Source organism: Lepisma saccharinum, chromosome 14 (assembly GCF_977018435.1).
Source record: "Lepisma saccharinum chromosome 14, izLepSacc3.1, whole genome shotgun sequence".
Lineage (NCBI taxonomy): Eukaryota > Metazoa > Arthropoda > Insecta > Zygentoma > Lepismatidae > Lepisma > Lepisma saccharinum.
The window spans coordinates 71,880,061-71,905,081 of NC_139242.1; the positions used below are offsets into that span (position 1 = coordinate 71,880,061).

At 37.8% G+C, this 25,021-nt stretch overlaps 1 protein-coding gene across 1 annotated transcript in view; it reads right to left on the minus strand.

Annotated features, from left to right (window-relative positions):
• hfw (leucine-rich repeat domain-containing protein hfw) overlaps positions 1-3,606 on the minus strand; it is a 49,889-nt gene extending 46,283 nt beyond the window's left edge. Inside the window, exon 1 of the mRNA XM_083134812.1 lies at positions 3,475-3,606. Coding sequence (XP_082990938.1) covers positions 3,475-3,606 — 132 coding nt within the window. The remainder of the gene's footprint in view (positions 1-3,474) is intronic.
• Positions 3,607-25,021: the final 21,415 nt, after the last annotated feature.

The following is a 25,021-nucleotide window of genomic DNA, read 5'->3' on the forward strand; positions in this document are numbered from 1 at the left end:
TTTGTAACATTGATTACTACGGTAGCCGGACAATTGCGATGGCGGACAATTGCAATGACGACAATTGCGATGAACACAGAAGTGAAAGGGCGGGTGGCCAATTGGGATGACATTTTAAATCTTCTTTCAAATTGAAGAGGGACTTAACACCCCGTATAATACCTACCTCTTACAGAGAATTATGTGAAATATTGATATTTTCGGTTGGGAATTTGGTTCATTCAAGTTTTTGAACATGGGCTACAGCTAACAGACACCTTTGAAAGTCACCCATCCGTTTCCTCGTATGTGAGCAATACCCTTTCCAACTCTCTCGTCGATTTTAATGTCACGCTTCTTCCTTTTCTGACCTTCTAGATTAAGTTCCATCCGCATGTACTTGATGTTGGTGCTTTCTGCTTGGCTCTTGAGGCAGGCCAGAACATCATGAAGTTTTGGATGCAGTCTTCCAAGCCACATATTTATTTTGTTGTTCCAATCTTCTACTTCTACAGTATTATTAATTCTGTGGCGCCTTTGGCTATGTTAGGTTAGGTTCGGTTAGGTCCTGATCGTCGCAATGGTCCTACCATTAATTAGTAAAATGACCATCATCGTCAAAATCATCGCAATTGTCTGGATTTTGGCTTCATCGCAATTGTCCGCCATAGCAATTGTCCTAGATTCGATTACATACCCTTCCTTTAATTTTATGCATACCGGAAACACGAAAATTCCTATTATTACATTTATTAAATGTGTAAACTAATATTATCTTAAATATCTGTTTGTTGATTGTTGTGTTTCAAGTTGCTTATTATATAAAATAAATGTAGACAAAACAGAGGTCACACGATATAAACACAAATACGCATATTGAACAATATTTGACTCTGCATAGATCAGAAGAAAGGGTTGATGATTTCATTTTTTGTTTCTTATCAAATTCATGGTTCAAGAAAGCTTTCTAAAATAATTGATCCATTAAAATCTGATTTACTGCTTTCTAAATTTGATGTTATTTTTTATTTTCTCTGGTAGTTTATTTTATGGATGTAAACTGTGGACAATAAAACGTGGCAATAATGATCGAAAGTTGTACATTTTCCAATTCATAACGAGAATATGTCATACATTCAGTTTGACACTTACCAGAAAATTGTTTGTAATTGTAAAGAGTAGATGGCATAAGTATTACCAAATTGTCCATCATTGTGTGTATCCTCTATGCTTTACGTAAAGAGAGCATCAAGAATTGGAACAAAGCACCAAAGTCATGGACAATTTACTGAGCAATGCTTGTGCATCCACTATACAAGATACTTTTCACATTTTTTCAACAATTATAACGCAGAATAATTCTATTTTGTTTCCACAACGTCCGTTGCTAAGATCTACATACAGTACACGCATTACATAATATACACTGCCTACACGTATAATGTGTGCGTAGACAGTACATCCCTAAAACTTATTTCTGACATTACTACCACTGCTCACAAACAACAAGAGAACACAAACGTAACTAAATATGTTTAATCTTCCATTCTCTAAGCAAAACATCATATTCAATGCCAAGATTAACAACAGAAGGAAAGTAAATAATTTTACGTCATCAAAAATTGAATTAACTATGTACATCAACAAGAATTGTCACGTTTGGATAGACATGCCTGACTACCATACTGTTCAGTGGGGATGAACAAGAAAGAAAGAAGGGATAGGTCTTGAACGTGAACTTGACAGCATTAAGGGGACGACAACGTAAGAATCATTTCGTTACTGGCCAAGAGATGGCTCTACAGTCGAGGATGGTGGAAGATGTAGAGAAAGCGAACTCAAACAGCCGTAACCCTGAGGCGACTTCTTCCCGTCCTAAATCTTATTTCGGGGAAAGGGGGCGGACGAAGGGGTGGGAATTGTGGAGAAGAAAAACCGCAAACGACTGATTCATAGCGTGTCGTCTGGAGTAATGTGGCTGCTGTGAAAGAAGGACGACCCCAGTTCATTGTAGACTTACGAGTTCTTGGCTACTTCTGAGAACTGAAAGACGCTACACACATTTTAAGAGAAAGATCAGGCTAGAAATGTGTGCGACTGCTCTATGAATTACAATATGCAGAGGAAGACAGAACTGAACAGCCTAGACCAGCGGTTTATAACCTGTGGTCCGCTGACCCATAGCAGATCCGTGAAGCCTTGAAGATTCGAGGAAAATTTATTATTAATTTTTAAATAAAGCGAGACGCAAGAACGTGGCAATATTTTTTTATAGTTTTCATTGTTATCAAAGACTGTTTATGATACATGATATTATTGCATGCACTTCATAATGTAAAATACACGAGCGAAAAACCCAAATTTCCAGATCGTGAATGATAGGACAAGAATAATCTTATCCGAATTTCTGAGCTCATAAGATTTTCAGAACTTTCAAAGATATTGTAAAGTTGAAGCTTTGCAGGAGTAGACACCAGCAATGCAATACATTGTAACAGAGCATATAGTTAGGGATAAATTTTAAACAGAAAGAGAGATTTTGCTCATGTAACACGCTGAAAAAGTTGAACACCGTTCCACGAAAAGATACTAGCATTAGCTAATAAGCAGATCTAAGGCAGAAAATTAAACACAAGCATTTAATATTTTAAAACAGAAGAAATGACAGAATGCGAGAAAGAACATATGAACATGGCGACAACTTGAAGAATTAAAAAATACAATATGTTACTGAACAAGACCAGCAGAAAAGTTAACACAAGAGAGTATACATGTAATAAAATAGATAACCAAATCGAAAAGATAGGCGTTATCATGAAATCTGTCAGAATCCCTTAAAATGAAAACAAAAAGAATGGAAAATAGAAAAAAAAAAGAAACGAAATATACGAGGGGTGTCCCATAAGTAGCAAGCCTAACCTAGAAGGGAACAGGATGGAACCGCAATAGCAAACTTTTTTTCTACGTAGTCTCCCTGCAGGTCCACACAGTTTTGCCAACGCTTCTGCAGTGCTTTTTTCCCGGTCTCATAAAAGCTTTCCTCAAGGTTTGCAAAATAGTCACCCACAGCACTGATGACGTCATCATCACACGGATAATGCACACCGCCCAAAGCTTTTTTTCAGGTTAGGGAAGAGATGAAAGTCTGATGGAGCAAGATCGGGTGAATAAGGGGAATGTTCTAACAATTCGAACCCACAATCACGGATGGTTGCCATCCCAACAAGCGATGTGTGAACACGTGCATTGTTCTGATGCAGAATCGCCCCTTTAGAGCGCTTTCCCCGTCGCTTAGTCTTCAAAACACCCCGTAATTGCCTCACCAGGGAAGCATAATGCTCTCCCGTCATGGTGTTTCCCTTTCGGAGATGATCAACCAACAAAACACCCTTACAGTGCCAGAAGACTGTCGTCATCACTTTCCCAGCAGAGGGACCGGACTTTGCCTTATTTGGGGTGGGGGAGTCGGGGTGTTTCCACTGTTCTGATGCCTACCCATCTCTTCACTGTGGCAGAGGATGGAGCATCCTCTCCTAATGTTGTCACCATATCCTCATGGATTTCCTTGGGACTCAACATGTTTTTCAACAGATACTTGATCACTGTTCGTATCTCTTCTCTCTTCATTTTTCTGACGTTACGCACTTAGCACACTTCTAGGTCCTGCAAAGGCGACTAGGATGGCTGGAACTGGACACCGCCTTGCATATACACTTGCAAAGAATTGCTATTTCAAATCCCCAAATTATTTTCAGATTGCACTATGGAAACCCTATCAGGCTCACTACTTATGGGACACCCCTCGTATTAATAAAATGAATTGGCATGAGAAAACAGTCAAAATAAATGGGAATATAAGAGAGAGAGAGAGAGAGAGACATCTATTGTAAACAGATATGAAACTAGAAAAGGAAACTCGAGGGAATAAGTTGTTTTATAGATAACAGAAAAGCCGCAGAAGACAAGCATGCATACTTGTCGCAAAGATTTTCAAACCAGCGAAAATTTAGTTCAACTTACACAAACATAACAGAATATATTAATGGTCGGAGTCCAGTTTGAAATATTGCAATTTCGGAAAAATTGACCAACATGCCATTTTCGTGACGTTAATGCGATCAAAATGGCTGTAGCCTGGGAAACTAATTTCTGCCTTCACTACACCAGCCAATATTAGCTCTCCGCATCCATACTCCCACGAGATAGCACTGAAGCAGTCAATATATCATCAGGAGCTTTAACGGATGGCAGAATTCCAATCTATATTCTGCCCTCTTTTCTCGGGGCTTAAATAACAAGGCGAAGAGAGGAAAGGGGGGAGGATATGTAGAGTTATTTTTGACGAGCACGCCTGACGTGGGAGGAAATGAAAACTTCCAAGCAGGGAAAATGATAAGGGTTTTTTTCCTGCTAAAGGCTGACACGTATGAACAAATATTTTCTCAGTTTTACCCTTGTTTAATGTTCGTGTGACGTCTTGACTGCGCAGTATGTATTTTTGTAACTTTTCGATCTTCTGCCTCTTTAGGGATTCAAATCCGGGACCGTCGGTGGCGAGATCGTGAGCCACCGAGCCGTCACATAAAGAATGTTGCTTTGCTGTAAGCGTCAGGATGGTCATAGGATGGCTTTTTGCTCAAACGTGTCAACAGGGTGGTACAAAAGTCGCTTTATTGTATTGTTGTTATTAACCAAGCTCCGTGGCGGAGTGGTTAGCACAGCACGCTACGACGCCAGGGGTCCCGGGTCCGAATCCTATCCTGGAAATGGGTGTTCTTTGCAAGTGTCCCTTTTATCAATTTCATCATATCGTCACTCATCGTCGCGATTAGACAAAGGTAGCATAAAATCAATCAATTTTGGTATTTATGACGCTTTTCTGCAACTTTTGCCTAATCGCGACGATGAAGACGAGCGATGATGATTGATGACTGTAACCCGGGCTCGGCCAGCAAAATGTCGTTTATATTTCGACACGTGTTCAATTTCATGACGCTCATTGATTGATTGAATTAGTTTATTTTACTTCGCTTTTCTGTCACTTTTGGCTAACTGCGAAGTTGAGGATGAATGGCAATAAGATGAGGTGAATGAAAGGACAATCACAAACATATAGGAACGACACAACACGAACACAGGTTCCACGGATGATTATACTGGCCGTGAAAACTCACGCCAGAGCCTCGCTAGTCTGAATTAATGTACGTGGAAGGGAGGTTGACTTGGATGTCTTGATAAACTGTTACCCCTTACACACCTCATAAAGCTTATGCCTACTCGTAATACAGGGTGCATCACGGGAAACGGACGGTTTTCAAATGGGGATCTCGAAGCAGGGGTAGAGATGAAAGCAGGGTGGCATTGAACTCGCTCGGCCATGCCATTTTCAGCACGGTTCGGATCGGCTCGGCTCGGCGTGGCAGCAGTACATATAGGCTAAAAGAAGGGATGTTCGCCATGCTGGGAATTTCGCCGTACTTGTGGTTTTTGTAATTGTATATACAAACTATAGGTTGGAAACACACACTGATGCCTGTAAAAAATCAAGTAACATGTGCCTTGTTTCCACTGAAAACTACAGTGTGGTGAGCGAACTAGCAAGCAAGCAGTACAGTTTGGAATGTGCAGTTGCGTCTACATAGAAGACAAAGAAAGGTGCCGAATTTCAATACTACGTTGGAAATTGTCATTTCGTGGCAGATAAGAATTATTTTCCTTTCTTTTTATTATTGATATCGTAACCTCAAACCTTAAGAATGTCGTGAAAAGATTTGCTTTGGAAAGCGTTCATGTACAGTAAACATAAGTTGTTTTCTTTCGACTATGCATTTGCTGGTAAATTCGCCAAACAGAAAATGTGCCGAATTTCCCTTCTTACTGGCGATCTTTCACACACAACTTGTTAACAATGCATATGAACATGCCTATGTTTCTTAAACATGTTTGTATTGTATCTTTTTAAGCAGTTTTGTATTGTCATTTGTAGGTCTTTTACACTTTGTTGTCTGATTTATTGGCAACAACTTGGTATTTCATACACTTAAACTGACGATAAAATTATAAATAAGTTATATGGCGAATTTCCCAGCATGTGGCGGGAATTTCCACTTTTTCTCATTTTAGTATTTTTAATATTACGTCATTAGTATACGTAACACAGTATTTAGGTTACATTCCTCATAATCCACAACCTACTTTTTGTATCGTATAAATTTTGTCCTCCCCCATTCGTTTAGAAGGAAAAAAAATGAAAAGCATTTTGGTGAAGAACTTCCTCTCCTTTACCCTACTTAGAGTATAAAAGAAATAGAGACAGTGTGTGTGACGTCAGCTGAAGCCAAAATAGCTTGCGGCGACCGCCATGTTGGGTGGTACCACCCGCCTGTTGCGTCCATTTGTTAACATTCAGCGAGAGGGAATTTCGTCGGGAAAAATAAGGCTGCTTGTTATGTTTCTTTATGTTTAAATCGTCAGAAACAATAACACGAACAATAACTTTCTGCCTGGTCGCCATTTTGTCGGTATTGAGGCTGAGTGAAAGCACAGTACGGCGAATCTTACACAAGGAGTGGGAATTCCATCCGTACAAACTTGTGATCGTGCAGAAGTTACCCGAAGAAGATCATCAACAACGTTCAGCCTTCACCAGGAACATGTTCGCCGTTTTTGCAAACATGAAGACGCCATCCTTATGCAGCTGATATTGCGTGTACTGCTGTCACCCAGTGCCGAGCCCAGACGAGCCGATCCGAACCGTGCCTAAAATGTCATGACCCCTCTCCCTGCTTCGAGATTCCCATTTGAAAACCGCCCGTTTCCCGTGACGCACCCTGTACTTATTAGTGCATTTCCATATCCTGATATAATAATAATAGCAATAAAATTTACTCTTATATCAATCAGTAAAGGTTAAAAAGAAGAAAGCTATATGATGATCGCGTCAACTTTATTATATCTATTGGTAAAATGATAAAATTTAGAAGACAGGTGAACCTACAATAATCAATCTATATCAAGTGATTTATCAGTATCTCAGGAACTATAATAACTAGAGGACCGCCTGTGCAAATCGACGCGAAAAGAGCGAAATCAGTAAGTGATCACGGAATATCAATATCCATTCTGAGTTATCAGTTCCAAGCTGTTTCGAGCTGGAAAGGACGAAGGTATTAAAGCAGCTTGTTGTGTTGATCTTTTCCTTCGTATCTATCGAGTATGATGATAAATGTGAAGGTGTTCAGAATGGAAGCAACGAGGTCACACTTATTCTCTTCCGCACACCTGCTCTGTTCGAAGACGCAGGTGAACAGCCACTGGGACGGCCGTATATTAACTTTCTCCATAGACACTTGGAATGTATAATCACCTGCCTTCTCAGCACCGGCTCTTTACCCACAATTCTTTATTGCATGCCCTCAGGCGGGAAATGCAGTTTGGTTCTATTAATGTCGTGCTGGAGAGTGATATGCAATAATAGTGATATTTATAGTCACTCTTCAAACCATTTAAGCTGCACCTGCCCACGCGAAACATCGATTTTTACTATGTACGAGGCTTAGTCACTTAGTAAAGGGTGTGAAGTTTGCTCGGATAGACTAATCGGGATTGGACCTGCGGTTTAATGTTGGATCCGAACCACTATGCAATGTGGATCTAGGCCGGGGAAGCCAGTGTGGTGATGTACAGCCACGGGCATTTAAAGGTTGTATTGTTTCCATTGAAAATCAATCGGTTCGTTACAATTCAGAAATCCCCGTGACTGTAAAATGTACGTACGTGTCACTATGTGCCATGGATACAATAATTTGGGTTTGAAAGGCGATTCGGACATGTAACAACTGCCTACAACCGATCATGACAGGGATTTCTCAAGAACATTGTCCTGGAGAGATGAGTCTGGCCAACTCAAATTGGAGTTCTGTCGGGAGATTTGGGCATTGCTAGCCTATTTCGGAGATTTGTTAGGGCTGAGATGTTGAAGAAAAATTGACGAACTGGATGTGAGAGTTCCATCAGAAGGGATTCAATTTCAAGCAAGAATCTGGTGAACTGAATCTTGAAAACTTTCGTCGATAAAGGCCGCTTTAGACGGAATCATAGCATAAATGCTTCCATAAATCTTTCAGCATTTTTATAGCAGACAATACTTTACACGGAAGCATTTCCTGTAACATTCCGGTTAGTATTTGCGATCGCGATTTGAAGCGTGCAGAGAACGTTAACACGAAAGGCATACGAGATGAGCCACTACTTGGTGTTTGCAATTGAAACTAATTTATTCTTCCATATGTGTATATATAGTATGTACAAAGTATGTATTTAAGCAGTGCCATCGATTTGTACCTAATACCTTTTTTGTAGGAAGCGTTATTCCTCTCGGTTCAATAGTTATTGGCTTTTAAAAATGTGAAGTGTGCATTGTTTACAATTCACTCGGCCGCCATTCCACCTGCACTCGTGACAGAGATATCGCTTCTGATTGGTTATGCTACAAAAAATACTGCGGAATTAGGATGGTTACTAAACTTAAGATTTTTCACTTTACATTTTGGTAATGGCATAAATGTTAAGACAACTGCTAAGGAAAATGCTTTCGTCTAAAGCAGCCCTAAGTGAAATTTGAAGTAAGAATTGGGAGAACTTGATATGGCTATTCTGCACCATTCGAACTTCGAACCCTTTAAAATTCCTACCTAAAAGTCAAATAGAAAGGAAATGTAGAAGCCCCTTGAGTTGCATTAAAAACGGCAAGGTTTTTAACAAGACCTGTACAAGACAAACACAACACATTAAAAATGTAATAAGATCAGAGACAGCGTAAGAAACCTAGGGTTGACATATTTAAAACAAAAGTGTTTTAAACGTTTAAAACACACGGCTTTGTTTCTTCACAAATGTTTAAAACAAAGTGTTTTAAACATGTTTTTTCATTTAAAACACATTTTGATACTTGATGTTTGATAGTTTGTGGATATTTGCGTGGTCTGTAACTATGCCTTTTCATTCAATCGGTGTCATTTTGTTTATTGTGCATAGAAATCTGTTCAGTGACCGAAAATGTACATCAATTAACAAAGAAACATATCGTGATGAATACTCGTGGGCTACTTTAAAAAAAAAACACCTGGCTATGTTTTTTTCTTACAAGTGTTTAAAACATTTTTAAAATTGTATGCTATTTAGATGAAACAGTTTTGTTCCTCACTTAACACACTGCATATAGTTCTCAATCTCAATATTTAGTTGCATATACATTTTAAAAAAATAGAGTAGCTACTAAGTAGACTGAGTGGGACCTGGCAATTGTGGATTAGTTGAAGCTTCTTGAAGAGCGTAACATAAATATGTATTTTAGGAAGTTAGTCAAGCGTTTACTATATAATAGGAACACAGTCCATCCTTGGATGATTAAAAGATTCTTTTTAATCATTATTATTAGAAAATAAGTCTTCTTGGCATTATGTTTTAAACGTTTTATTTGTTTAAAACACTGTTTAAAACATTTAAAACAAAATAAACTGTTTGTTCTGTTTCTTTCATAAGAAACAGAAATTTTACCAACCCTACCTGTGATTGTCAAAAATCTAAACACTGCCATCTCCAAACAGCAAGGAGACAGGAAGATAAACATTTTATCTGAGGACATTAGATCTACCAGGAAGCTTCATATTTGAAGAAAGAATTTGGTGAGCTAGGTCTGATTCTTTCGCCATAAGAGCTGGCATTTGAAGAAAGAATTAGTCGAGTTGGGTATATGAGCTCTTTTATATATGGAGAGAATAGTACTGAAAGATAAGTCCATTGCCTCTTCTGTTATTTGTGATTGCATCCAATCGATAGCGTTACTATACGTAATACAAAGAACTAAATTTTATCTTTTAAATGCCGCAAATTTTATCAAAATCGGACTGTTTGTCAGTGAGATACAGACATTTATTTTTAAATTAATTTCAATAAGGGCATTTTATCTTTGTATTTAAATTAGTTTTGTAGCAATACTTGCTCATTTGACACAAATAGATAAAAATATGGATCTCAATCTAATGCAATATCATTTTGATGAAAAGTCTTTGATGTGCCGACAGCGGAGTTGTCTAGGATCCCTGGGCATATGCACCGGAAGCTGATCCTATTTCCGGTTTCCAGATATACGCTAAGTCGAAGTGTGTTACATAGAGACAATTTTCAAAGCTCCTAGTGTCTTGGATGATAATAGCGACATTGTTCTGTATTACTGAGATTTGTTGATTAAACTTCAATAAACCTTGGGTTTAAGGTAAGAGATTACGTTTTCATTTTTGCCATCACGACTTGAGAAGGTCCAGTGAAACCATAATTTTAAGGAGAGTCTCATAACCAAGCCCGGGGGGGGGGGGTCTCATCACTTATCAGCAGAGGCCTTGCCAGAAATATTTGTAGAGGGGGACAGGCCATTGAAAAACTTGATTAGTAGAAATAATAATGACAATAATTATTATTACGACGGTTATAATTGTCATTTTACAACAATAACTATTATAAGTTATTAAAAATAAACAATTTTTATCCAAATTTATTGTTAGTATTATTATAATTATATAAATGGAGGGACTTTGCTACTCGACCAACCGTACGAGTGACATAATTTTTCTTACATTTCGTACAGTTAGTGTACTGAAATTCATAATTATTGTATTTTGTTATTAACTTTTACATATTCCGTTAAAAAAAGACTTTAAAAGCTAAGGGCAAATTTTACTCATAAAGTTTATATTGTGTGACCTCTCACAAAGAAAACTATACATTTTGAGAGCTGTGGATCCATTTATTCTTTGGATTAAATTGTAGTATATAAAAATATAAGCTGGTTTGTTCTATTATACACTAAACTTTTTCCGATCCAATGTTTAATCTTGCTAAGGAACTAAGGAAGTAAAATTAATTACCACTATACACTATTTAAATTAGATATTAATAGGATTTCGGGGGGGGGAATTCAGCCCCCTTAGCCCTCCCCCTGGCTTCGTGCCTGCTCATAACCCTACCGTGCAAGAAGAGTGAGCATATCGTGACGTAGTAATCTTGACTCGGGAACGTCGAAAATATCCGTCCTAGAAAAATGTTTAGTTATTAATTTGATATTTTCTAAGATATCTCTTTTCTTACATATCCCTCCACTTTTTCTCATTTTTGGCTCGTGCATTATGTATTGGAAGCTGCATCGCTTCAACTTCTCCTTTCGGTATGCCTTTGCTTCCAAAATAACGACTTGACTAACAAGCAGGGCGGCACATTGTATGTACTTGAAAGATGGTTTGTTATTCTTTGCTCTGAGTCTTTTCTTAGACTTCCTAGATTTCTCGCTCTGAGTTCTTGATTCGTTACAACTTTTACTTCTGGCTAGAAATCCTCTCTTGAATTTCTTGATGCAAAGATCTTTGCCATGCATTCAACTTCGATAACTTTTCACTCAAGTTATCTTTCTGGATAGATAACTCGGAGGCCTTGGAATTAGAATCACACATTCATCTCCTCGCTTTGTGTGGAGTTGTTGGGTTCGGCTGACGGAATGGAACCATTTCCTCCTTAACCCCATTGGTTACGCCGGAATCTTCAGCCTCGAAGATGGATGCACACAAGTGTATAATGTTTCCATGGAAACAGAAGCACGTTGTCCTCGTTTATCAATTGTTCCTTCTCCCTGGTAACCTTAACAATGAGAAATCAATCAAGATCACGACATTAGCGACGAGGTTGGGCCAATTGCGAGATAGGAAAAAAGCAACCTTCTTTTGATGGCGTCAACAAAAAGGAGCCGTACTTCGGGAAACTCTTACCTTGAGTTTTCTCGACGAGATACGTTAACTAAAAAGTCAATTTCGTGAGAAGATTGAGATATAACAATGCCTTTCTTTCAAGAGCAATGTTAAGTTCAATCTATACATTTGCATACTTATCATTAGGACGACCAGACGACCTGGTGACCTGAAAGATATCTTCGGGACACTTGTTTGTCCCGATTTTTAACCCAGAAGCGAAATGCGTAATACTTTCTGAGTAAATTGATTATAGCATTGTCTAGTAGATGTAGCAAATTGTGCCTTACGTGTAATATTAGGACGTTGTGCAAGACTGTTATATCTAGACGTTTATATCGCCGCAACCGAATTGCGCACACTTTAGATCCAGAATTGCGCACACTGTACATCCAGAATTGCGCACATATCTAACTGACCTGTTTTGCGCACAGATTTTCATCCAACGTTGCCACTTTGAAAGCTTTAAAGTCTGTGCGCAAAACTCTCACAGAAGAGAGAGAAATTAGGAATAAAATAGTAAATCTCTTAAGGATTAAATAAAAAAATATATAATTTGACCAGTAAATGTAGCAAGTCAAGATACAATTTTCATACCAATTTACATAATACAGTAAGTCACTATTGATGTTTAGATTAGGTTAGGTTAGGTTAGAATTATTATATGCTCTTTTTCGTCGTCAAATAAGTAATTAATAAACCTTAATTCACTTACCGTCACTGTAATCCCTTCTTATTCTCCCGAAATCGACGATACTTAAATCCATCCTTAATCACACAAGCAACTCCTTTTTCAGTAACACTTAATCAGAAATCCACCTTTCTTCAGCGTCAGAAGGCAATCACAACATTACATTATAAATACGGAGATACACCGACCATTACATTCTAGTCCACCAATCAGGTTCATCCTCTATGCCTACCCTTCCAGCAAAAACACGTGTAAGTCCACACACACACACAAACAAACACAACAGAAGTGAGAACGGCTTGAGAACATTTTACATCTGACAACATCGCCTCATTTGTTTGTGCGCAATCCTGTACATTGTGACAGCTTGTCAACGGCTTATCAGATACCACTGATAAAACCGGAAAAGTGTGCGCAATCCGGCTGTAGCCGTTTATATGTATTTTAATTATATGTAAATTAAAAATTGGTTAGGGCATTTGTAAACTTTTTATTGTTATATTTGATCTTTTGTGTAATGCTGATTTTCTTATTTTTAATATTAGAGATTCCAAATTTACTTTATATAATTGTGCTTATGGATTGAAACAGTATGATCTTGTAGTTTCATATATACATATATATATATATATATATATATATATATATATATATATATATATATATATATATATATATATATATATATATATATGTCCGCTTGGTGTGATTTCCAGCTGCTGTACTGAAAACATTAAATGGTAGCAAGTGCTGAAGCGAAGTATAAACTGAAGTGTGTTGGTTTTTCCGCCTTGAGAATCTGGTCAGACTAATTTTATAAGCTTTTCTCAGAGCACTGATAAAGTACCTTCTGTGATGAGCGCCCAGTTTCTTTTTTCTTTTTTCTGTCTGTCGCTCTTTATAACATTTAGCTAATTGCTGATGATGTGAAATCGCTGAAGAGACAATCACAAACTCACAAAACATAGACCACCACACAGGATTGTTATGGCGCCAGAGGATAGTAAGCCTTGCAGGAATGTAGTTTTCAGATACATGATGTGCAAGGCAAGTTGACGTTTGAGAGCCTTCCAAAAAATATCATCCTCTAACCTTCTCCTCTCATCTTCGTAAATAAAGAATCGTGAAAATTTAAATTAAAGTCAATTCGTTTTTAAAAAAACTATTTCCAAAACAAAATATTATATAATTTTCGAACAACATTATTACAATAATAAGCGTAATAAATTTAGCTGGCCTATACGAGTTTTTATAATGTTTGCGCAAATCGTAATATTATTCACTATTTGATAGCTTCGTACTTGTGCAAATTAAGCATAAAGCACACTTCTGTGATCTTAAATTCTGAATTCATATTGTTATACGAAACAGAACAGTTAAACATCGAAATTGAAAAGAACATGCCTAAGAAGAAACCTAACATAAATTGTTTTTCCTTTGACAGTATACAGAAAGGTCAGTTGCATATAGTGAATCAAATAACCAGTGTTATCATGAAGTGTATAAAGTAGATAAATGCCACAACATTCTTTTATCATCACGGAGGTTCTTATTCAGTCAGCTTCACTGTGCTTACAACATGATGTGAATAAAATATTAAAATACTGTCCAGGGCAGAATTTACCTAAGTATAGTATAGTAATATATATACACTAAAAAGGTAACGTTTCCACCCTCTAACATGGTCTTCTTCAGACGAATATCCACAATAGATTGAACGTTACCTTTATAGTGTATATATATATTATACTATAAATTCTGTCTTGGTCAGTATTTAATGTTTTATTAACATGGATGCAAGGCTTAACAGTGTTAACAGTGTTAAGAGTGTCAATTTGCGCGAATGAATCTATTGAAGTACTTTTTACAGAATGTTATGCTACTTTCTTGCATATTTCTATGCAGGTCTTGTCATTTTTAATGCACATTTTTCATGTAACTGCCTAATCGCATATGGTTCTAATTTTAGCTCACAATTTGCCACTGCAGTTCATATTCAAATAAATTTTGCACGTTTTAATACATAAAGCTAAGCGGAGTGGCACAAAAACGGGGAGAGAGTTTACAGGGGTTGTACTCCCCAATTTTTTTTTGGGAAGGGCTACAGTACTTCAAAGAATCTCGTTCCTAATTGCTAAAAAGTTTATTTTGTCTAGTTATCTCTCTATCCAAAATAATCATAACTATCGTGAACCTAGTACACTACTTGATTCTAATTACCTCACTTGATCTGTGCTCTTGGAAAATATAAGGAAGTAATAATTGTTTAAAATGAGAACTTATCAGTTCCTAAATTGCACATTTTTTAAAAAAATAGTAAAATTATTTTGAAAATAGACAATTTTTTTACAAATTCAAAATTATTTTGTGAATATTGCTGTTTGTAATGGCAATACTAGGTTATGCAAATTTAATTTTAAAAATTGAGAGCTGTGCACTACGTGGCATTGAGACTTCCTTTCTTCAACAGAGACGGAACATTTGTGTACGCACTTATCTGGTAATCGTGCAAAATAACATGTCACGCATAAATGTACAGACAAGGAGATAACGCTCGTGGCTTGCTGAACAAGACGTAGATAAAGCCAGGTTAGATTAGACCCGCAATAGTAATTTCGAATTTCGCCTTATCAGCGCTTCACCTTTCCGAACTTCGTGGAGAAGCGTCGTGTCAGCTACGTTTACTTCTGTCAAAGGGATTATCTAAATAGCAGGCACGAGCGAGTGTACCTGCTCCACCATTTGGATGGCTAGCTCTGCTCAATTGTCGGATTTTTGGTTTAGTAAAAATAATGTTGTCTGCAGAACTAATTTCAACAGAAATGAAACGAACTGTTCCTATAGTAAATAAAAATGTGACGAATTCGATTTTGAAGAGTCTACTACCAAAAATTCACTTGAAAATTAAAAAAATATATATAATATCTCGAAAACGGTGCATTGTACACAAAAAGTGAAGATAATAAATTATAAGATGACACAGAATAAGTGGTAAATCATGCCTTATTTCAAGGAGGATTTGAAGATAATCAAATTGAAAGAGCAGAAAATTTGCTAAATTATAGTTTCTGTTTGATAGAGCTATCATAAATCTTAATTGAATCCGATATTTCCATTGTGTCGGGAAATTTCGAACATTGACAGTCCCGAACGTCGGGATTTTCAAAATTTCCCGTCCCAAACAAAAAAAATCCGTTCACATGTTTTAAGCACTTTTGAACGTTCTACGAAACTGTCGATTGACTCGGATAACAGAACTGTTTCATTTGGTTCGTACTTACTGTATTTGGTCAGTTTTGTCCGATACAAGATCAGCGGTCATACGTATTCTACGTATTTGAAGGAGTGGGTTCAAGTGCTGAAGAAAAGTTTGAAGACAATGATGAATAAGAAATAATTAAATTGCCCTATTTTCTTCACAAAACTGAAGTCGAGAGGGAAGGACGGTTCTGATTCCCATATACTCCGGCCCCCTTTTCGGTGGGCCTAAGGAACCAGTTGTTCTTTATTTTAAATTGTGGAAAATGTGTAATTGGGAAAGGAAACTACAAGATCATACCGTTTCAATCCATAAGCACAATTATTCATTTCCCTTCATAAATTAAAATGCGAATGGCTTGCTACAAATCGCTAATGAACAATAACAATGAGAAATACATGATAAAACTGATTTGGGAATATTCTGAAAGAGGGAAGGAAGGTAGCTAGCTACTTTCCCCTATTTGGAACTTGAGAAAGAAGACACAGAAGGGGCAAATCCTTCGCAACCTCTCCCCTTCCCCCCAGCTTAAATTAGGAAAACTAAATTTCCGATAAAAAAGTTTCACCACACTGGATCTGGATTCTACCGATTTGGTGTTTCACATTGTATTAAATTAGAGTTTAGTGTGCAGAATGTATCGGAATGGCTGACGAAATGTTACTGTTGGAAAAGCCTTTATCAAAAATAAATGTTGGAGAGCGTGGACGGAGCGGGTTAATGAGGTTTTGGATGAGATTTATTGCTTGTGAGTCTTTTTAATACCGAATAATTAATTTCAAGCCATAGTTTCCCGACTGTGATAATTCTTCATTGATGTTTGTACACCAAGTCCATGAAACCATTAAGAAAATAGCCAACAGCGAAAGAAAATCACGAAAATTCTAGAAGGATTTTGGAATATCATAGTGTTTTTTCGAAAGGGGTAAAAGCGGAAGTTGATGAAATGTCATCCTCTTTCTAACATCTCGGACACGATGCCCATTAAATATACACAATATTACACTTCGTCTAGAACCCAAAAAAGGTAATTTTAAAGTGCATTTTTTGCCAATTTTCAGGTTTTAGGTAATTTTCCCCGATTTTCTGCATTTTCCCGTCATTTTTCGCAATATTCGGTGTATTGTTGAGTCATATTTTGTCACTTCCTTCATTTTGGTAATAGAGTCTTTCCACCAACGTGAACATAGGCCTATATATATCTCGCAGGATTGTAATTTGCGAGCAAAAGAAATGCTGAACTGGTGACAGTCTTTGTTGTGTCGGGGGAAACTGCTAGGTGTCCGTCTGGGGCAAACTCAGATTTAAGATAAGATTTTTCCCTTGGAAATCCTCGTTGCATATTTTAATTGAATGTGCATGTGGTACCGTTTGGTGACTTTTATTTGTTTTTGAAAGCAAGATTGGATTTTGTTTAATTTCCTTTTCATTTCGAAACTAACAAATTTAATGGTCATTTTTTGCATTTTTTACGTAAATTTTCCACATTTTTGGGTCATATACCTATATTTTTTAGGTCATCAACTTCCGCTCCCTATATATAACAAACCTTTCAAAACAGAAGACTAAGAAACACATACAGTAAGAAGTTGTCCAATGCCGGCGCGGTGGTCGAAGGCGTTGAGTGTTCGACTCACGATTAGACTCTGAAGGCTCCCTGTTAGCAATGAACTAGAAACTGGTAGAAAATCGACGTCAAATACCCAAAATGCAAACGAAGAGGGAAGTTTTGGCATAACACTGCAATGCGTGGTTCGCAGTTCCTTGGCAAATATGAAACAAAAGAACCAACCATTTGACGCATATGGCGCTTTCCACACCTGTTCCCGCTGCATCGATTTTTTCCCCCGTGGACTGTTGCAATACGCACGTGTTATTGATCTTGCAGATTATACCTTTCCAACGCAATTTCAAAACGCACATACATCGTCGCTAACCCTCTCACTTGCTTTCCACACGACCAACAGCCGAACATGAGGCAGAAAACAGAGTAACTTGCATCCATATCATCACTATTGAAGAAGACTGAGGATAATACTGCTGATACAGCAATTGTTGCTAGGAAAAGGATTTTAAGGTGCAAAATTTTAGTCGGGAAAGGGTAAAAAAAGGTTCTGAAAATGTTTTCAAAATGGTGCTGATAAAATACCTTAATTCAATGCTCTCTCTTTCTGCGCCTTCTGTATATAATGAGCGCGGACCGCAGAGAGAACGGTGGTTGTGCTGAATAGGTTTTGTTGAAATTTGTGTTTTCTTTCGCTGGTTTTGCTACATTATCTTGGGAACTATTGGAGCTGCAACGATAATATTATATCATTTTATATCTCTCGTTCTGCTCTACAAAATGAGACTATAGAATTTTATGTAGCTGCTCAAGAAGAGTGAAAATTATGTATTTTTCTGTCAATTTGTTTTAACAAAACATGTAAGAAAAGGAAGGAAAAAGGTGCTGAAGCATCAAAGAGGGAGTTAAATGGGATAAATGTGCTAATCCCATGAAAAGGTGCAACAAAGTGTGTTCATTTTACTTGATTTCATGTCCTAAAATACATATCTCAAACTATCCTTATGAAAACCGCTATATTTTTGGAAAGCTGATGCACCTTAAAATACGTTCCCTACTAATAAGATTTCCGATTAAATCACATAACAAGGATGTAGTTTATAAGTGGTTTTTACTCGAAAGACTGTTAATATAACCAGGGTGATAATTGAAAGGGGAGGAGGAATTCCCCCTTCTGGTTTCTCCATGCCCCTTTGGTTGCTAATTTTCATACCTTTGGGGAGAATTATATGAAATTTCTATAATATCCTGATGCTTCAATAGTAGTTACTGGAATACCCACCCTCACACACTGGAAAAATTTATAATACCACACTGAATATATGTAGCTATTACATTACTATCGCATATTCTATTCAAGATATTCGTGAGCATGTAATACACATTTTCCAGTTTGTAATGAACTGTTTCTAATGAAGGTTTGATTTGATTGACTTGATGTTTAGTTATTTAGCGTTACTTTTCTTCCACTTTTGGCTAACCGCGATGATGAGATGAGTGATCATATGATGAAATTGATGATGAGACACATACAAAGAATACTCATGACCAGGTCGGGATTCGAACCCGGGCCCACTGGCATCGTAGTGCGCTGAGCTAACCACTCCTTCACGGAGGTCGGTGTATTGGTGTAAAAATGATGTTTACATGCTGCCGTTGGTTGATCAGTAAGGGAAACTACAATTATCAAGGAAAGGATCGGCTCTCTCCCTGAATGGGCGTCAAAAAAAAACCTTCCACTGGCTCCCAAACTTTGTAGACATTAATAAATATGACCATTTTCTGGGATGGTTGTATTGATGAAAAATTCTTAAATGTGCAGTTAGAGAACAATATATTTCAAATGTCTCTTCCCCGGAGAGAATGTTATCCAAAACTTACTGGGGAAGTTAAAAGTTGATTTGAAAAGGTTCGTTACAATGACCTTCCGAGTAGGTAATTTCATTCAAGTTCTCTTCAGTGACAGAAAATCCGCTTATTCTAATTTATCGCTTCCACGCACAGACAGGGATTTATTGTAGTCTTGAACGATTCATGAAAGCGAACAGGGACTTTTTTTTGTTTAGTTTCTATGTTGTTTACTAGTTCACAGAATTAATGTCGAAATTTCCTCATTGCATTTGTAATTGAATTTTCGTGAGTTTTTTGTCTGCCTTAATGGCTTGGAGTGAGAGGAGGATGGAGGGGTGAGATAGAAGGGAGGGAGAGACAGAGAAGAGAGAAAGAGGGGGGATTAGATTTGATTTTTGTTATTTAGCATCGCTTTTCTTCCACTTCTGACTAATCGCGACGATGAGAATGAGAGATGATATGATGAAGTTGATGAAGGGACACCAAGGGAATCCAATCCGGGATTCGAACCCGGTACCCATGTCATTGTATGCTAACAACTCCGCACGGAGATCGACAAGATTGATTGATTTGATATTTTAAGTCCACTTTATGCACAGTAAGGCCAATCGGGACTGGACCTACAGTTTAAAGTGGGATCCGAACCACTATGTGCCTCCACCGGGTCGACAAGAGGGAAGGAGGAAATATATATGTAAGTATTAAACAAAAAAATATATATAGGTTTCCATTTTTTAAAATAATGAGTGGCCTTCAAATGGCTTTGAAAGCGTCACCCTACTAAACCATTCGCTTTCTCCCTTAGTCAATTAAATTGTATGTGAAACCTTTCTTTCGAAAACTCTTCGTTTGAGAGATATGTCGAATTATTTAGAGCCCAGGACTTTATGTTATAACATTTTTTTCAATTGGCTTCGGATCTATTATTGGATTGAGATCTTTACATATCTGATGAAAATCAGCCGAAATAGACAAACTTGACAAAGAATATTTTGACATATTTCACCAATTTCGCGTTTTTACAACATATTTCTTCAATTTTGTTGTAATAAGACATTTCTGTATAATTTCGTAATTCTCTCGCACGTAATCGGTTATTTCATAATTTTTTTTCTTCGTAGCTTTAGCACAACGGTAGTTCATATTGTCGATGGGAGGATATGGAAATTACGGAGGAAGAAAGGTGCAGTCTTTTCTTAGTACTGAACAATATAATACCCCACTTTTTTTATCCCGCCGACAATTGATAGCCATGCAAACATTATTGAGGAAAAATGTTCTCTCTCATTGTTGCACGGGAAGTAAAGAAGTTTCGTTCTCATTTCTTTGCCTTTTTTCGCTTTTCACAAATATCAGTCAAAAGTAAAAATCAGGGGGTGCTCGTTCGGCGGCGCAGATCGTATGCGCAGTTGTCCGTGGATGCATGACGTCATCATCGAAACGCTCGGCACGCAAAAGGCTGGTTCCTTATGCAAATATTGAGATATTTGACAACGAATATCTTCTAAAATATAGAAGCAGGTGAAAAGTTACAACTTTTACTGTTAAGATTCATCCTTTCTAATCAATTTATCACAAAGTTGCTTCAAATGTGTAAAATGGTTTTCAAGAAATCGTATTATGAAGGAACCCCTGTTTTGTTCTCTCCAAGGCTTCCAATGTAAGGGAGTTTTAACTTAAGCGTTGGATTTCTTTTTGCTCTATGTTTTGAAATAAGATTATTTTGTTCTTGTCAACTGAAATCATGCCTAAATGCTATGGAAAGCTGTGAAAACTATTATCAGGAAACTAACGGAATAAATCTAAAATATCACAGCTTGACTGATATAAAAAATGCGGTATTCCCTATTTTTGTGAAAAAGGCATTGTGCAAGATCTAAAAGCAGAACTTTTTAATATTGTATATAAATGTAAGGGTGTAATAAACGTGACTGTTTCCTAGGCACGGATCCAAGGGGGTATTAGGGGGCTCGAGCCCCTTAAAAGTTTTCGGTTTACACTAGATAAAATGAGATTTTTTGTTTCTTGTGGTGTCAAATAAAATAATGTGACGTTAATTTAAGGAGAGAAATAATTATCGAGGCAAGACGGAGAATGTTCCATAACCCTGTTATTGGTAACAGCTCGTATCCAAGGTGGGAATCAGGGGGCTCAAACCTCTCTTTAGAAAATTTTCAGTTTACGCTAGATAAAATTAATTTTTGGCTTCTTGAATAATATGGTGATAATTTCAGAGATAATTATCTAGGTAAGACGGAGAATGTTCTATAGCCTGTTATTGTTAATAGCGCGTATCCAAGGTAGGGATCAGGTGGCTCGAGGCCTCCCCGCTCCCCAAAGAAATTTTTCAGTTTACACTTATAAAATTAGGTTTTTGACTTCTTGAATAATGTGACGATAATTTAAGGAGAGGAATAATTATCGAGACAAGACGGAGAATGTTCTATAACCCTATTATTGTTAATGGAACGTATCCAAGGTGGGGATCAGGGGTTCGAGGCATCCCCCCCTTTAGGAAATTGTTTTGTTTACACTAGATAAAATTACGTAGGTTTTTGGCTTCTTGAATAATGTGATAATAATTTGAGATATGTAATTATCGACGCGAGACGGAGAATGTTCTATAACCCTGTTATTGTTAATAGTGCGTATCCAAGGTGGGCATCAGGTGTCTCGAGCTACCTCCTCCAGGAAATTTTTCAGTTTACACTAGATAAAATTAGGTTGTTGTCTTCTTGAATAATGTGACGATAATTTTAGGAGAGAAATACTTATCAAGGCTAGACGGAGAATGTTCTATAAACCTGCTGTTGATAATATTGCACGTAAACTTTTCTTACGCTTTCGGTGTTGTCGTAGCGAACTTGAACTCTATGTAGAGACTTGTCAGCATTCACAGAGGGCGATTCGGATTCATTGTAATATTTTAATCTCTGGAAAGCGCGAGGGGGAACGTTCTTGAAAAAGAGAAGGAGTCGAACTACTGGCAATATTTACGAATCATTTTATCTGCGGAACGTTCTAGAATATAATGAGGATATTAATACGCGGCTTCAATTTCCCGGTTGATCTGTACAACAGAGTAGGTGGAGACTTCAGTAAGTGTGACAATTCATACAGTCGATTAGTGATCAGTCAGTGTCCATTGGTGGCTTTATAAGATCCAGTGATTCGAAAATGAAATGGACTAAATACCAGTGGCGTAGCGTTATAGTACGCCCGGCGTTCCCAGATTTAAAATTTCAAAAATGCTTAAATGCTGTGAATATAAAGTAAAACGTGACTAATTTCATATATGTTTGACCTTCATGGCATTATAATAGCTATTTTTCGCGATCCGCTTGCAACGCTCCACTCTCAACACTCGTTCTAGCATCTCTTTTCAATGCCTTTCCCGGCCGGACGCCGAGCAGGTTCGACGTACAGGACTCCTATATTCCTTGCTGCCTTTATGGAGGGAAAGCTTCCATTTCTACAGCACGCGCGTAAATAGGCTCTCTTACGCCAGCGTACGAGAGGTCTACCGTGATTGGTTCATGTGACCCTTCCTGCCTTCTGAAGCAGACGACAGCGGCAGAATTCATACCCGGTTCTTCGCTCTTCGCGCTCATGCAACTCGTGCTGTGTGATGCTACAATACGCAATATTGACTGACGTAACTTTACCAATCTCAAATATACTGCTTCTTAATGGCCACTGCATTGTATAATTTATCGCACGAACAGCGATGTGTATTAGAAACTAAAATATCAACACAGTTTTTGTCAAATAAGTTGGTGAAGTCCTCGTGGTAGAAATTCAGCCTGTGGCTGCTCTACCACTTAACCCGCAAAACTATTATTTTTTTATTGTATTTTTTCGTTATTATCTAACTACTTAATATTGTGTGAATGGAAATGTTTAGCATTCATTTGAAAACACTTAACATCGAATGGTCTCTGGAGAAAATTATTTTAAAATGTTTATCAGCATTCTCAAGATGTAATAAACAGTGGTCTGAATTACTAATCGGCACTGTTACGTCAGTAGAGTGTACGATATTTGGATCATCCACTCTGCACCAAGACGACAGAGGTCCCTGGTTCGAATCCCGGCGTGAGCACGGGTGTTCTTTATCAGTGTCCCTTCATCAATATCATCACTCATATTCATATTCGCAATTAACCAAAAGTGGTAGAAAAGCGAAGTAAAATAAACCAAATCAATCAGTAGTTGGATCGCCCACAACAATGGCGTCTACTGTTGTGCAGAGGCGCTTATGATTCAGGTAGGTTTTTAATGACTTGCGTCATGCAGAAAGGTATTAAAAAAGGTATAAAACACCAGAGTTCAAAACATCTGTGGCATAGTGAGGCATCTAATTTTCTAGCTAAAACATGCAATGATGATGTTTTATTGAAAACCCAGCTTACTTCAGGCAAATAATACCTGTGGCGACTAATACCATAAGTAAATTATTAAGCAAGAAAGGGCCGACTCTTCCTTCGGACTTGGCGTTCCCACCCGAAATGTTCATGCTACGCCACTGCTAAATACCGTAAAGTAACGAAGTCTACTACTAGTTCCAGTTCGGTCCCAAAGCTAAAGACATTGACGACAACGGAACTTCGAGTAGTGCTACGAGTAGTTCGCGTCGAAAGACGAAGAGACCGAAAGTCTCTCTCTCGAAAGTGAATATTTCGACAGTATCGGGCTGGGCATTGGAGCGATTTATTAAAAAAGAAATAAGCTGCACAGATCAACTGAAAATCAAAGTTTTGAGTGATGATTTGGTTGTGTCAGGACCAAATTTTGGGTATGCAGTCCGAGAATTTCATGGCATAAAAAAAATACTTTTGTTTAAGGCTACTGGGTTCGACACACACTCAACAGACAATTTTGAACACTTGCGAGTGCTTAGGCCTTAATATGAACAATTTGGTGGGTTTCGGCTTTTATAAGAGCTGCAAACATGGAAAGACAAGACGCATTAGGGGTGTTCAGGCTCGAATGAGAGAGAAATATTCGTGAACTGTCTGCGTCATTCCCAGCACACAGTTTGAATCTCGCGTTGTCGAGTGGATTGTGCATTCCGTGCATGTGTAACACTTTCGTAAAAATACTTCTGGTACATAGATGTTTTGATGCCTGATGAGAAGAAATGGACAAACACACATACTGAGATGGTTCCGGCACACAATGTTAATGCATGGAAACAGAGGAGTTGAGTGGTAGAAAAAGTCCCGATTTCACGTTCTGATTAAAATGACAGCCTTAAACAGTGGCCTCTTAATGCTTGTTTCCTTGTCCACCCCCCCCCCCCCCCACACACACACACATTTTGGAACCCAATTGCCACCACTGGCCTTAAACATACAATTGTGATACCCCTTTAAAAAATGGTGTTCAGCCTCCCCCCGAAAGGAATCCCTGGAAACGTGCCTGCTGCTTCCCGTAAAATATCACTGTACTTTCCACGTTTCTCTTCTGTCTTTTCTTTGACGCCGTCAATAGCTTCAACACGTTGTTATTTTTATATACATATGTCACATATTTATTTTAATTAGTATTCTGCTCGTTCCGCCACCTGAACGCAGCAGCTAGGGCTCAAAGGGCAGTGCAGTTACACCGGAAGAAGGCTCGGAAATGGCAGTCTTCAGAAGTTAAATCATCCAAATTAAATGTGCTCTCTCTAAATTTAAATCATAGTTCACAAATAATTTGATTAAAAGTTTTAAAAGTATCTGTTTTATTTAATAGTGTATTAATTGGTGCATTCTTCTCCAACATAGCTATAGGCAGTGACCACACTACGGGGGGGGGGGGTGCAGGAACGCCCCCTATTCTCGTTCGACAATTTCTCTCTCTCTCTCTCATCTGCCCCCAGTAAAACGACAAAAATA